The sequence below is a fragment of the Daktulosphaira vitifoliae genome, unplaced genomic scaffold, assembly GCF_025091365.1.
Source record: "Daktulosphaira vitifoliae isolate Bord-2020 unplaced genomic scaffold, ASM2509136v1 Scaffold_5, whole genome shotgun sequence".
NCBI classification, from domain to species: domain Eukaryota; kingdom Metazoa; phylum Arthropoda; class Insecta; order Hemiptera; family Phylloxeridae; genus Daktulosphaira; species Daktulosphaira vitifoliae.
In genome coordinates this window covers 1,964,349-1,980,133 of record NW_026099576.1, presented here as the reverse complement: position 1 = coordinate 1,980,133, position 15,785 = coordinate 1,964,349, and the positions used below count along the sequence as shown (strand labels likewise).

General features: G+C 27.0%; 2 protein-coding genes across 3 annotated transcripts in view; one reads left to right on the top strand and one right to left on the bottom strand.

Annotated features, from left to right (window-relative positions):
* Positions 1-11,405, top strand: part of LOC126908334 (protein PTCD3 homolog, mitochondrial) — a 22,478-nt gene extending 11,073 nt beyond the window's left edge. The window contains exons 6-12 of one of the 2 annotated variants that reach the window (XM_050690308.1): positions 1,546-1,680; positions 4,101-4,302; positions 4,365-4,584; positions 4,645-4,753; positions 5,008-5,246; positions 9,986-10,172; positions 11,175-11,405. In XM_050690308.1, the coding sequence (XP_050546265.1) occupies positions 1,546-1,680; positions 4,101-4,302; positions 4,365-4,584; positions 4,645-4,753; positions 5,008-5,246; positions 9,986-10,172; positions 11,175-11,333 (1,251 nt within the window). In that variant the 3' untranslated portion in view covers positions 11,334-11,405. The remainder of the gene's footprint in view (positions 1-1,545; positions 1,681-4,100; positions 4,303-4,364; positions 4,585-4,644; positions 4,754-5,007; positions 5,247-9,985; positions 10,173-11,174) is intronic. The other variant, XM_050690309.1, reaches the window with a different exon arrangement.
* Positions 11,406-15,250: 3,845 nt separating this feature from the next.
* Positions 15,251-15,785, bottom strand: part of LOC126908355 (transmembrane protein 179) — a 16,088-nt gene continuing 15,553 nt past the window's right edge. Inside the window, exon 5 of the mRNA XM_050690354.1 lies at positions 15,251-15,588. Coding sequence (XP_050546311.1) covers positions 15,352-15,588 — 237 coding nt within the window. The 3' untranslated portion in view covers positions 15,251-15,351. The remainder of the gene's footprint in view (positions 15,589-15,785) is intronic.

Below are 15,785 nucleotides of genomic sequence, written 5' to 3'. Positions count from 1 at the left end.
TTTTTTTGTGTCTGTTACCACTTTTTCTCAGCTCTCACCGAACCGATTTCTTTTAATGATACGTCAAAAGATCACATATCGTATCTAGTCGAAGAAATTACCCTCAAAAATTGAAAAAAATTCCCTCGTTCCCCGTAAATGGGGGAAACCTCTAAAAAAATTACAAATTTAAAAATCGCTAATTTTCGAAATTTTTAAAAAAATTTTTACTTAAAAGAGCCATAACTTTTTCAAAAATGAACAAATCAATATAGATTTATTTTTATATAGATGCATGATATCATTACCTTTCATTTGGTATATTTTTTTTTTATATCTGACCCTTTACCTGCCCACGGGGGGGATTTAAAATGACAACTTTTGACAAAAAATTAATTTTTTCAACTTGACTTTTGAAAAAGTCTGACACTTTTATATATAATATATAATATAATATATAATATATATTAAAAATTAAATATTTATTTAAAAAAAGGAAAAAAAAAACATGTTTTCAAAATTAAAATTTTTAATGTAAAGTTATAAGCAATTATTAAACAGTAATACAAAATCCTCAGATTTTACCACAATGAACATGTGAGAATATCTGAGTTTTTTTCTCTCTTTCTCATCTTCTATGTTATTCCTAAATGAGTACTGAGCCAGTACATATGAAGAAACTGTCCAAGTGTTAATCAATATGCATTGAGCAGAAATGTTACTGGTAAAATTATGTATTTTGATAGATTAAACAGCAAAATACATAGTATTTATGAGCCATTAAAAATTTTAAATAACTGCCGTCAAATGATGCTACTGCCTATAAATCTGTAGATTGACAAGAAACGTTTATTTTGAGAATTAAATAAGTTTTAGATTTTTCCTTTATTGCTCTATAAATCTTCCTTTGTATCTATATCACGTTTCTACCTATAATGTTGATGATGATTATATCAGTTGGTCAGTAAAAGAAAGGAAAAAATTTTAATTTTTAATTTTATAATGGTTCAATATTAATGGTTAATTATTTTACATTGTTTTATGCTACTAGAGCCTAATTTAGGTTTTAAATTTCAAAAGCTTATCTTAAAAAGAAAAAAAGATTTAGAAATTAGAAAAATGCGGCGAATTTGTTTCACTCTAATTTTATATCTTTTAGTAATAAGATATTATGATCAAACAATATTTATTATAAAGTTATTATTTACTTTTTCATAAAAAAGAACTTAGTTTTAATATAGAGGATTAAAATTTTGATTATTTATACTATATTTATTTTCTTTATAAAATAGTATTTTGACATATTAACACTACATGGTAATTAATTAATTTTATCATTAAAAACATTGATATTGTTTATTATTATTATGTCCTGATTGAAGTTGCTTGTAATATTGTAATACCTCTATTAATTTATTTTTATGTTAGGCCATTGTATTTTGTGTTACTTTTATTGATCTTTGTATTACATTGCCTAATTAATTTCAACAAATTTTAAATTAATTAAAGTTTAAATTCATTTGTTTAAAAAAAATTGAATGTTATTTATATTATTATTTTTAATAGTTTGAAGAAGCCTACAAATTTTATCAAGAAGCATGTGAAAAACAAGTTGTTTTATCTATTGATGCTTATAATTCAATTATTCGAACAGCATTATATATTAAAGAAGGCACTGATCATAAATGGATGCATATACAAGTAACTAGATTCCTTAATACATTTTAAAACCATATAGAATAAAAATTCAAGCAAAAACAAAATTGTTTTGCACTTTTATTTATTTATAATTAAATTGTTGATTTCAAAATTCCTGAAGTCAATTTTTACTTTTAGATAATCAACAAAACCTGTTTAGGTTTATTTTAGTTGTTAAAATATGGGGAAAATCTGCCTATGCACTCAAACCTGTAAATAATTTGTGCATACCTCATACCGAATTATGGTAATTAGGTTTCATCATAGAAGTATCATTACCATTGTTTAATATAGCTATATTATGTTACTCTATATTTACAGGGTGATTAGTGTTAAGTAAGATACTTATTTGCCTAGAAACTATTGAGAATTTTTAATTTTTGTAAAGACAAAAATTATTTGATTCAAAAATTTGAAGTAATATGTGATTTAATAATGTAATTTTTTCATCCTTTTATTGTTTTTTTATTCTTATAATTTTTTTTATTGGATATATCTTTCGTCAGTTACAGTATGTTGTATTTTAGCAACTTGAGAGTAATTTGTTAATAATATTTTATTGTTATAAATAACAAAAGCCTAATTTTTCCCTTTTTATAAAATGACAATTAGTAGTGATAGTATTTTTTGGAATCCAATCAATAGTGAAGAAATTAATAATCTTATTGGAAATTAATAATCATAATAAAATTTTTGTTTTTCTGACCCTTTAATTTTTTTTAATTTTATTAAGCAAACATTTTTGTGAAGTTTTGTTGTGAATGGTCAACTCCTTCTTATTTGTAAAATAAACAAAAAAAGAAGTTCTATTGTTTTTTACTTATATTAACAAAAAAAACAACTTTAAAAATAAACTAATTTGTAGATCTAAATATTTTCTATAAAAAATATTCTTAAATATTTTGTTGTATGTAAGTTTTTAATATGTAAAATTTAAAAGTATACAATATTTTACATATTCAACAATATCTTTTTTTTTTTTATATAATTTGGATATCATTGATTACACTACAATAAGTATCTTACAAATTTATATAAATTAAATTAATAAGAAAATAGGGATGTTGTAAAATTTCAAATTAACTTACTTTCTTATTTATTTAGCAAAATTTGCCTAATAAATTGGCAATAATAATAAAATAATATTGATTTTTTTCTCATTAATTTTAGTACCTAAAAACTATTTCTAATTAAAATTTATTATTTATTTAGACACAAATAGTAAATCAATTTGGAGGTGCTAAATGTAATTTCTTTTACTTTAAAAATATTTTATAGAACCACTTTTTTTAGTATGTGTAAGTTCTAAAGTATTAGAACAGTTGGCAGTTTCATAAAAATACAATTCGTATAATATATTATAATTAATATATTAACAGTTTCCTAAACTAACTTTTTGGTACAGAATGCCTTTAGCAAAGATTTACCAGTTGTTACAAACATCATTGATTATATTATATCGTGTGATAATCTCCAGCGTCTTGCTTTACTCACCTCTTTGCTCACCCAGCACGGCAAATCGATGACCTCTGTGTACAGTTCATTGTCGTAAGTCAGATAGTCAATTTGTTTTGTGTGTTATTCTTTTCTGTAGCAAGCGCCTTCGTTTTTAATAGTAAATTGTTCGGCTATTGTACGCCGTTAATCTTATTATTTGTTTATTGCATCTTTGTGCTCAAAGTTCTTGTGTCCTTGCATGCCACTAATGATTGGGCCCTGACCATTACTAAATAACTTCATTGCCGTAGTCGTTTTACCGCCGTCTGTTCTCATCTGCCATAACGTGCCAGGGTCTTCACTCTGACTCGTGATAATTAGATGTTTGACACCATTACCATAAGATCTCATACAGTCCACTCATCACTATTAACAACTTCATCTATTCAGCTGAGTTTATATTATTTTAATGTTATTTATTGTTTGTTTTGATTGAGATTAACTATTTTTTTGTTTTATGCTGCTTCACCGACCATTAGTATTTAAGGGCTCCCTCTTTCCCTTATATTTTAGATACTCTCTGAATATATGTGGTTATTTTTTTTTTAATTATTGTCTACTCTCGTTTACTTATTGGATGTACAGTTAGCAATCAACCCTCAGGTGGTCCATTCCCACTTCAATAATAGCGATTTAAACAGACTTAAAATAAAACGGCATTCTAGTGCGGTGCACAACTAGCCGTCCTACGGTCTAGCTGCCTTGTACAAAATACTAACTATACTGAAAATATATAATTTTTCAAACTTTAAAATCTCTTATTTAGGTATTAATTTTTGTCATTTTTATCCATATATTCTAGAGACCTCATATATTAATGCTCACATTAGAATTTATTTGTTCAAAGAATTTAAAAACTTATATTATATATTGTAATATAATTTTCATCTAGTTAACTTTAGTTTGTTTATTTTTTTAATTTTTAGAAAATCTTAAACAAAATGAATGAGTGTGGATTATCTATGAATATTGGGACACTTAATTCAGTTCTTAATGTTTTATCAAATGTTATATCTAACTCAGAAATAAAAACATATGCATTGAGTACTATTTCAGAAGCAAAAAAACTCAATATTGATCCCAGTTTGGCAACATACTATTATCTTCTTAAAATATTTTGTTCTGACAGTTTGTTAAATATAAAATAATTTCTACTAATTACACCAACATTATATTTTAAATGTTTTTAGGAAAAAATAAGAGTACAATATTAGTGGATATACTTAATATACTTGAAGGAAAATCACTCATTATCAAAGATATAGTTGATACTAATTTTTTTATGGCTGCCATGGAAAATTGCAGATATCATTTACAAGATTTTAATGTAGCTCTTCGTGTTCATGCTATTTTATTAGAAAATAATAATTATAATTTGATTGGGGACTCATACAAAGAATCAATTTACTAGTAATGATATTTTATGACAATAATTAATATTTTCTTGTCTTGTAATTTTTTTTTTATTAGTCGTCATTTTTTTGCAATTTTATGTCAAAATGAGTCAGTTGAAACACTTATGAAGTATTATGAAGACTTAGTACCTCATATCTATATTCCGGAACCAGCGATTACTGAGGTGTATTTCTTTGTCTAATTATTAAAATACTTATGTCTCTTTAAGATATTTCCTATAAAAATATGCAAATCATGAAAATTACAATTTATTTAAAAAATTTTATAATAAAATATTTCTATGGAGACATTAATTTTTGCTTTGATAGTATGGTCTATTTGTTTTAAAATTAACAAAAATATTTTATAGTTATTAAAAAAAATAACAATTCTTTTTCTATTGTTTTGTAAAAACAGTTAATGTAATTTTAATTCTAGATGATAATAAAAGTAATTAATTCATCTGCTGCTGTTGAACTGTACCCAAAATTGTGGTCAGATATTTTAATGTTTGATCAAGCTGATCGAGAACCAATTATTACAGAATTAACCAATGGTCTAGCTCAAAATTTGTTTCCAAGTTTTAATTTATCTATCAAATCAAAAATTGGTCAATTAGGTTTTAGTATTTATAATGGAATAGAAGAACGACAACAAGTTGGGAAAATAAAAATGCCGTAAGTCAATTATTTAAAATATTAATTCTAAATATTGAAAAAAAATTATGCTAACTTATTTAATCCTTATAAACTAGTTATTATTATTTTATTTAATAGAAATAGACATTTTAAAATTAATTATAGTATAAAAATATAAAATTAATTAAAGCCAAGAGTATAATAAAAATAACTACTATAGTTTTAGCCATAGGCCATCATCAGGTTACTTTTGCAAAAATTTATAAAAAAAAAACTCAGTACACATAAACATGATTATAATAACAAATAATAAATCACGCTGATCGAAATATATATATATAAAAAATATAAAATTGGTATTAAAAGGGCAAATTATAAAAATATGTTTTATAAATTTGTCTAAAGTACTGACTAGAAGAAATTTGTAACTTTCATGGCGCATTGAACAATTAAAAATAAAAGGGTCGCCAACCCACTGGGCGAGACAATGTATTGTCGGACCACAATAGTATTTTACAAAGAAATTAAATTTTATGCATTAAAAACAATTTTAAAATAAATAGAAAAGTATTAAAGATTGAAGTCGATGTCCGTTGAGTCGGTGATAGTAGATGTACACCAAAACCTCGTAACAGTTGTCACATAACCATAATAATGAGGGATGACCTTATACAAGGCTGTTGCCCGTACTTTATAAACTAAGGGGAGTTGATTTTTGAAATGAAAAAAGATAAAAAAATACACGAGTCCATTGAAGATGGAACACGTAAAAAAATAAGATGATAGTTAAGTTAAATTAAGGGGACTTCATTAAAAAAAAACAAAAAAAATTTTGTTAATACGAGGCAAAAAACCAAATGGTCAAAAAATCTCGTCTACAAATTAAAGGGGAACAGAGAGAAAAAGAAAAAAAAACCCAGCACAGGAGAGTCGCGACACAGTGGTGACGTGGCATAGTTGGATCAAGTATAATGATATCTGACAGTGATTAAAATCACTATAAAAAAAACGCTTCGATGCAACTCTTTAGATAGTGTTTAATTTTAAAAAATTGGTGGATTATTCCAAAAGCTACATGATCTGCTATTTTCTTATTAATATCCTGAATGAAAAAGGGATTATTAAAAAATATTATTTCTCATAAAAAAATTGTGTTGATCCATACACTTTTCAATAAGTTATAGCATTATAAAGTTAAAAATGTAAAAAATAAAATCAAGAATTTATACACGAATAGCATTCGGTGGCCATTTTCACCACCAAGACAAGTCCAGAGGTCAAATTCTTTTTTTCATTATAAAGTATATTATATTATATTTAATTTAAAATATATATAAAAGTGTCAGTATTTCCGGAACACTTTCAAAAGTTAAGCTGAAAAAGTTGTCATTTTAAATCCTCTCCTGTAGGCAGGTAAAGGGTTAAATTTATAAAAAAAATATACCAAATGATAGGTAAAGATATCAAGCATTTTATTAAAAAAAAATTATATTGATATGTTCATTTTTGAAAAAGTTATGGCAGTTTTTAGTAAAAAAAGTGAAAAAAATGACAAAATTTACCGATTTTTAAAATTGTAATTTTTTTGGAGATTTGTGATTGGAGAGCTGAGAAAAAGTAGTGACAGACACATAAAAAAAATAAATATATAAATACATCATGGTAAAATTAATACCTTCTCAGATTTGCATCGAAGCTAAAAATATATAAAATAATTAAAAATTTGTTTAATTAATTTTTTTCTTCTTTTAAATAAAATATGAATAAAAGATGTATATAAATACTACTTCTCATGAAAAAAATGTATTGATCCATACATTTTTCAAAAAGTTATAGCATAATAAAGTTAAAAATTTAAAATACAAAATCAAGAATTTTCACATAAAAATAGCATATGGTAGCCATTTTCACCGTGAAGATAAAATAAAGTATATGACATTAGCTTTAATTTAAGGTATATATAAAAGTGTCAGTGTTTCCGGAACATTTTCAAAAGTTAAGTTGAAAAAGTTAATTTTTTGTAAAAAAGTTACCATTTTGAAACCCTTTCTGTGGACTGTTAAAGTGTCAAATGTTCACAAAAATATATNCGAAGCTAAAATAGGGGCACCTAAAAAAAAAATTTAATAAAAAAACAATTCGCTACACATGCTTAAGGCACGGCGCACTAAAAAAATAGGTATGGCTCAAAACATAAAATAATAAATTATACATTACCAGTCCCAAAAAATCGAAAAATGGTGGCAGGATTAGCTGACGCCATTAATCAAACAATTACATATTAAATAAATATACTTTAAAAAAACTAAAAAACACGCTTTTAAAGAACATCGAACTAAAAAGTTAAAAATAATTTTTAAAATAAGTGTAAAACAATAATGATCGAAAAGTACTAGTATTATAGTGATAAAAGTGTCCGGCGCTCAATATACGAAAAATATAGCACAAAGCACCCACGCTTTTATCACAATAATACTAGTACTTTTCGTTCATTAATTTTTTAAGCTTATTTTAAAAATTATTTTGAACTTTTTATTTCGATGTGCGTGTTTTTTTAAGGTATATTTATTTTTCACATTTTAGTTACATGTCATGATAGTAGTTACTATCAATATCATGGTTGTAACGGGTAAAGGGGAATCAGGGTTCGATTCCGGAGAGGGAGTCTGAGAAACGGTTACCACATCAAAGAAAAGCAGCAGGCGCGTAAATTACCCACTCCCGGAACATGGAGGTAGTGACGAAAATTGACGATACTGGATTCGTCCTTTGTAATCGGAATAAATGACTTACTGAACACCCTGTATATTTTTAATAATAATTAGAATATATAGGTGTTCAGTAAATAAGGAAACGAATTTCTATTGTACTCATTGTTTGTAACAATTTAACTGTTTCCTAACTTACTGAACACCTGTATACATGTAAAACGACTTAAGTACGTAAACATATCATGCATTAGGTACAGTCGTGTTTTGTGGACGGGCGGGTCGGACTAACGTTATACCTGAGGTATAAACGGCGGTAGGAATATACAGGGTGTTCAGTAAGTCAGGAAACGGGTTTCTATTGTTCTCATTGTTTGTAACAATGATATGTTATGCATGATATGTTTCTATTGTTCTCATTGTTTGTAACAATGAGAACAATAGAAACCCGTTTCCTGACTTACTGAACACCTGTATACGTAAGCCGTATGGCACGCGGATGGTATTGGTCAGTCAAAATAAAAATTTGTTTATATATATATAATATTGATGACACGCACGTGTGTACGGGTACGATGACCAAAAATAAATGTTTACAGGAATAGTATTGCCGGCGTTTGTTGAGCGAGGCGTGGGGTGGGGTGAATGCGTTATGACAGTCTAGTCTCAACGTCATAGTCGACGGGATACGCGACATAATAATACGTGTCGCGTGGAGTTACAAACTTGCAACAAACAAACAACATACATGTGAAACTAAATAAGCGTGTTAAAAAAACATACCGCTACGGACGAAAATTAGCGTACCAGTTCCGATAATGGCTAATTTCCGACAAAACGTCAGGCGTTTGACCCGGCGGTCCGTTGGCGACAACACGGCTAGCCTTTAGAGTAGGGGTCAAAAAATTAAATACCCAGTGCCGGAAATTACTAAGAACAATTTGAATCAAAGGCTAGAGGTGTGGAGATCAGCTCTTAAAGAAAAGGATTTAAGAATAAGTAGAAGTAAGACAGTGTATATAGAGTACGAGTTTGATAAAGGAGAATACGAGGTAGGTGATCAGTGACAATAGGTGATGACGTGATTGGTGAGGTGGGAAATGTTAAGTATTTTGGATCAGTTGTGCAAAAGAGCGGTGGTATTGACGAGGATGTATGACATAGGATTAAGTGCTGGTGGAGGTTGAGTGGAGAGAAGCGTCTGGTGTCTTATGCGGTAAAAGAATTCCTATGAGACTGAAAGTTAAATTCTATAAAACTGTAGTGAGACCAGCTATGTTGTATGATTTAGAGTGTTGGGCAATTGACAAGAAAGAAGATAAAGAAGATATATTTCTTAATTTATTTTATCCCTCTTTGTTAATACTTTATTAAAGTATCAACTTTATATTTTTCAATGGCAAAATACGTATTTAACTTGTTTATTAAATAAAAAAATGGTCTAATTAAGAAAATGTTTGGTCAATAACAACTTTTGGCTCATTATTTCAAAAGTTATTGCGATTTAAATTGTAGACTGAAACTAATCAACCAAATCAAATTGGAGTGGCTAGTGTTAAAAGAATCACCTTGTGGACATCTAAATTATTCATATTTATACATATCATTTAACGTGCTATCAACTTAATTTTTAAATAATAGTTTTTTAACATAAAGCAAGTTATTATTTATTAATATTTGATATACTCCATTTATGTCAATAGAGTTCGAAACCCTACTTATTTGCATTTATATCTGTAATTATATTTAATTAAAAATTTTGTTACTTATTTTTTTATTTTATCCATCCAAATCACCTTTAAGAACCTTAGCTTTCCTCATATTTCTAAAATCTAAAATAACGCACCTATTTTTGATAATTTATTGGTATTTAAATAAATAATTACTTAAATGTTTGTTTCAAAAATTTTAAAACAAGTACTAGAAATTTTAAATATTTATCTTATATATTATTATAATTGCAATTATTTAAGGTGTTTTATTATTTTCTAATATTTTTTCCATTATTTTATCTTTGCAATGATATTTATATTTAATGAACAAAATTATTTTACATATTTTTTGTTTCAGCTGGACGGGTGTTATGTTGGGAAATTTAATAGATATTTGTTTGTTTGGAAATTGTATTGAAGATGCTGCTAAAATAATAAACAAATTACATAGAAATCAAAATGAAATCATTGGTGTTCCTAGTAGTCAAACAATCAGTAATTATATTAATTACTGTATTGAAAATAGTCATTTCAATGAATTAATAGTAAGTTATTTAATTTTTTACAATTGAATTAAATTGAAGTTAATTAAATCTGAAAATCAGAGTATATTTTTCTTTATATAGAGAAAGTAAACTAAATTTTGATAGTTTTTTTTTTATTTTTGATATTTTAAATAACTTATATTATTGTAGCAAATAGCTGAGAAAGTGTTAAATAACTTCAATATTAGTATACTATAAGTTTTAACACTATAGTAAACGATTTTTAAATTCTTAAGTAATATAATAATGTTATATAAAAGGAAATTGCAGGGCAATTTAATAATTTAATAATGGTTGGAAAAAAAATATATTAAGATAAACATGAAAAGTAAGGAGGACGGATTGACGTTTCGACTAAGAAACGTCTAGTTACGGGTCAGGACGTTTAGTGTGTGAAACTTTGTATTCTGAACTGTTTAATTTATATTGTGTTATATTGTTATTTTGTATTTTGATTTTGTGTTTATTACGTTTCGTAAATAAAAGATAACTATTGGAAAATCAGCACTTAGTATAAATACTTTATATCCACCGTGTTATTAAAATTGTGTGTGTGTGTGCGGCAAGAGTCAAGGTTGGACTGCTTGTCCTTTAGTCGATTTTAACAATTAGTGTGCGTGCTGGCTAGTTTTTGGGTTTCGCCGTTCTTTAGTAAGTATAGTAAAAAGGTAGTTGTGCTGGTGGCTAACAAGGAGCCACCCTTCAGTCTGCTACTTTTGAGCTAGACCGTGCGACGGGTTTAAAACCTACCCCTTTAGTGGTTCACTAATTGAAGGGATTGAGGCTGATCAGTGTACCCAACAAGAGGACTCGAGAAGAGCCAAAAGCGATGAACTTGTCATTAAAAGTATTAATTAATTTGTGTATTTTTTTTTGTCTACATCGCGGAGCTACCGACGTACAACATAGTTTAGTGAATAATTTTAATAAAATTTTTGTATCTGTAAATATTTGCAGATTATATATGTATTATTAATTGTCTTTGTATTCTGTTTTATATAGAAATGTATTGAATATGCATTGGAAGTTGAATACATAGAAATTGATGAATTCATTTCAAAAATACTTAAGGAAATGTCTCTGACGCCGATGCAGCAAACTCATTTATCCAAACTTATAGGAACTGAATACTTTCATAATATAGTCAATAAAAACAGTTAATCTATTTAAAGTTCTTTTTTTGTTAGAAAATTATTACGTTTTATATATAATAAAGGTAATTTTAGTAGTTAATTATTATACTAATTTCTGATTTATAAAATTGCAAATTAAATGTCACGGCGGTCCACAATCTGTTATGGCGTCCATATAGCGATTTAATATAAGCGTTACAGAGGTTTGTGGCTTGGAGAGAAAAAAGTAATGTGGTACAGATCGCCAGTTTAAAGAGATGTATGATTTATTTCATTTAGAAGTTCATAAAAAAAGACTTCTTTGGCCATTTTATAAATGAACGTATTAAGTTAAAATTTACACCTCCGCGTTCTTCACATTTTGGAGGGTTCTTGGAGTCTGCTGTTAATAGCACGAAGTGGTTTATAAAAAGATTATATCTATTAAACTGTTAGTGTAGAGTAAATAAGTTTCCTCAGCAAATATGGAAACGCTGGAGTAGCGAATATCATTCACAATTTCAAACTCGCTAAAAATGGGCAAATGAAAAGGGATTTAACTGTCAGTGGGTTCCATCGTCTTAATAAAATAAGAATATCACAGCCCTCTGATTTGGTGATTGAGCCGATTATTGAGTTCTACTTGTGGTAAGGATGGCGTGATCTGCGTAGCAAGGGTAAAAACAATACAATTCGAATTATAAGTCCATTTCTGATTGAAATTGGTTGATTTATTTATTAAAATTTATATTCGTCAATTTAAATGATTTTTTTTTTAGATAAATTATATATTGATTTAGTTAATCAAAGTGGGGGCTTAGTTGATATTGTTAAATTAAAAAACCCAACATAGTGGAGACGTGGCATAGTTAGGTCAAGTATAATGATATCTGACATTGAGTAAAATCACAATCATAAAAAACGCTTCGATGCAAATCTGTAAATAGTGTTTAATTTTAAAAAATTGATGGATTAGTCCAAATACTACATGATATCCTATATTCTTATTTATTTCCTGATTACAAGTTTTATGATCTATAAGTGTAATATATGAATAAATAAATAAATTTTTTTGGTTCTTTAAAGTTGATGAAAAATTTTTGATAAAGATTTATGAAAATTTATAGTAAAAGAAATTCATTATATTACCATAACTTTTAGATCAATTAGAAGTTTAAAATTGACATCTAGGCCAGTCAACAAAGGAAAAATTGCGGAAAAAATTTCCAAACAAATTTTGTTTTTTTAAAAGTTGAATAAAAATATGTATAATGACATACTAATAGTCCTCAAATTGGAATTGAGATTTTTTTTTTACAGGCTCGCAAAAGTTCAAAAATATGAGCTTTTTTAATTTTCTCAAAAAATATTTAATTTACAAAAAAAAGTTTCATACAAAATTTGTTTAAAAGACAATTATAAACAAAAAAATTTTCTTATATTTTTTCATTTAAACAAATATTTTTCGAGTTACATTACATTTAATGTGAGTACTAAAATTTATATTCCATTTTTTTCATTTTACGGTTACTTTTTATCATGTTATACTTACATTAGACACAATGTTATAAATGCATATGTGTGTGTTTATTTATTTATTGTATCATTAAAGTGTAGTGTAAATTAATATACAACCGATAGAGTAGGTAATTTATTTGACGCTATATTGTTTAAACCCAACTAAACGCTAAATTGTACATTCCCAAACAACAATCATATTATGTCAATTGCCACCGGAATTTCTGGTAATATTTTTCTTTTTCTTTGCCTTAATCCCAACTACTTGGGGTCGGCCACCCTTATCCTAAGCTTCCACTTGACACGATCTCCCACATCATCTACGCTCACATCAGCTGTCCTCAAATCGCATTCAATAGCATCCCTCCATCTCTTTTTTGGTCTTCCTCTATCTCTTCTTCCTTCAACATTCATTTCTATAACTGTTCTTACAGCTTTCGATTCTTCTTTCCTCATACCATGACTAAACAATCTAAGTCTATTTTCTGTCATCTTATCCACGATTGACGCAACACCTATACTTCCTCTTATATGCTCGTTCCTTATCCTATCTTCTCTAGTCACTCCACTCATCCAACTAAGCATTCTCATCTCTGCTACACTTATTCTCTGCTCTACTTTCTTATCAACCGCCCAACACTATNCCCCGTAAACGGGGGAAATCCCCCAAAAAATTACAAATTTAAAAATCGCTAATTTTCGATATTTTTTCAATTTTTTTTACTTAAAATTGCCATAACTTTTTTAAAAATGACCTAATCAATATATATATTTTTTTATAGATACCTTAGATATTTACCTATCATTTTATATATTTTTGTGAACATTTGACCCTTTAACAGCCCACATGAAGGGTTTCAAAATGGTAGCTTTTTTTAAAAAAATAACTTTTTCAACTTAACTTTTGAAAATGTTCTGGAAAGACTGACACTTTTATATATACCTTAAATTAAAGCTAATGTAATATACTTTAATTTGAAAAAAAAAATTTTGTCCTCTGGACTTGTCTTCATGGTGAAAATGACTACCGTATGCAAAAATATGCTATTTTTGTGAAAAAATTTTTGATATTATATTTTACATTTTTTAACATTATGTTGCTATAACTTTTTAAAAAATGCATGAATCAACTTTATTCTTTAATGATAAATACTTTATATATACTTCTTTCATTCGACATACTTTTTTTTAAAATCGGACCATTTCCCTTTATACAGGGGGGGTGCAAACCTTTTAAAATGCGTATAGAAAGTAGAACTTTTTCAACTTAACTTTTGAAAATGTTCCGGAAAGACTGACACTTTTATATATATCTTAAATTAAAGCTTNACTGAGTAGGTATTAATTTTACTATGATGTGTTTTTTTATTTTTTTGTGTGTGTCTGTGAACGCTCAATCTCAGCTCTCGCTGGACCGATTTTGATGAATATGTCAAAAGATCACACATCGTATCTAGTCGAAGACATTACCCTCAAAAATTGAAATAAATTCCCTCGTTCACCGTAAACAGGGGCAATCCCCCAAAAAATTACAAATTTAAAAATGGTTAATTTTCGATATTTTTTCAATTTTTTTTTACTTAAAATTGCCATAACTTTTTTTTTTTCATAGTAAAGTATATAATATAAGCTTTAATTTAAGATTAAATAAAACTGATAATAATTCCGGAACATTTTCAAAAGTTAAGTTGAAAAAGTTAGTTTTTGTATTTTAAATACCCCTCTTTGAGCAGGTTAAGTGTTAGATTTAAAAAAAAATGATATCAAATGAAAGGGAAATATCTAAGGTTTTAATATAAAAAAATATTATTTTGATTTGTTAATATTTGAAAAAGTTATGGCAGTTTTAAGTACAAAAAATGACAAAATTTATCGATTTTTTTGGATATTTCCCCCATTTGCGGGGAACTAGGGAAAATTTTTCAATTTTTAAAGGTAATGTCTTCAACTAGATACGATTTGTGATCTTTTGACGTATTGTTAAGAGAAATCGGTCCAGTGAGAGCTGAGAAAAAGTGGCAACAGACATAAAAAAAAAACTCATCATGGTAAAATTAATACCTTCTCAAGTTCGCATAGAAGCTAAAACAGCTATAGATTTACAAAGAAAATATAAATCATAAGAATAAAACATGAAAATAAGGTAATTACATAATACAAATTCCTTTATTAAACTAAAGTAAAAATTGCAGAGATCATGCAAATTAATTTAAAAGAATAAAAATTTAAGTTAGACAATTGAAGTAATAATAAAAAGTTTCGAAAAATTTTTATAATTATTTATGTTCCTACATTAAATAAATATTAATCATATAATTCAATATATGATTTTATTTACATTTTAAGTTTAAAAATATCAATATATATATAAATGTATAGTATAAAATAATATTATTTGAATAACTCTAGTTTAATAAAGTAATTACTTAAAATAATATTAACAAATGATATGGTAAACATAAAAATGTTGAATAAACGTGTATTATATGGACGTTCATATTATACAATAACAAAATATAAACATATTAATTAGTTATAAAAAAAATTGACTATTTTGTATGTAGTTGTGTTTCATTTTTTTGTTCATTAACATCATTTGATGTACTATCAGTTTGTGCTACATATGAGCTTACTTGAGTAGGTACAGCCATACCTTCATCAATAAGTTTTTGTCTTTCTCTTAGCATTGATGCTTTCATATTACTCATTTGGTGATAGTAACAAAGTTTACACAAAGAACAAACAGTTAAACCAATCCAGCATGACCACGAAGCCCATATACCAAACTGCAACAAAAAGCAAAATTTCTTTTAAACATAATTGAATAAATTCACACAAAACTATAGTAAAAAAAACGGTAGCACAGTGGGGTCGAGGCACAGTGTGGACGAGGCATAGATGGGACAAGTATAGATGATATCTGACAGTGATTAAAATCACTATCATAAGAAACGCTTCGATGCAAATCTGTAGATAGTGTTTC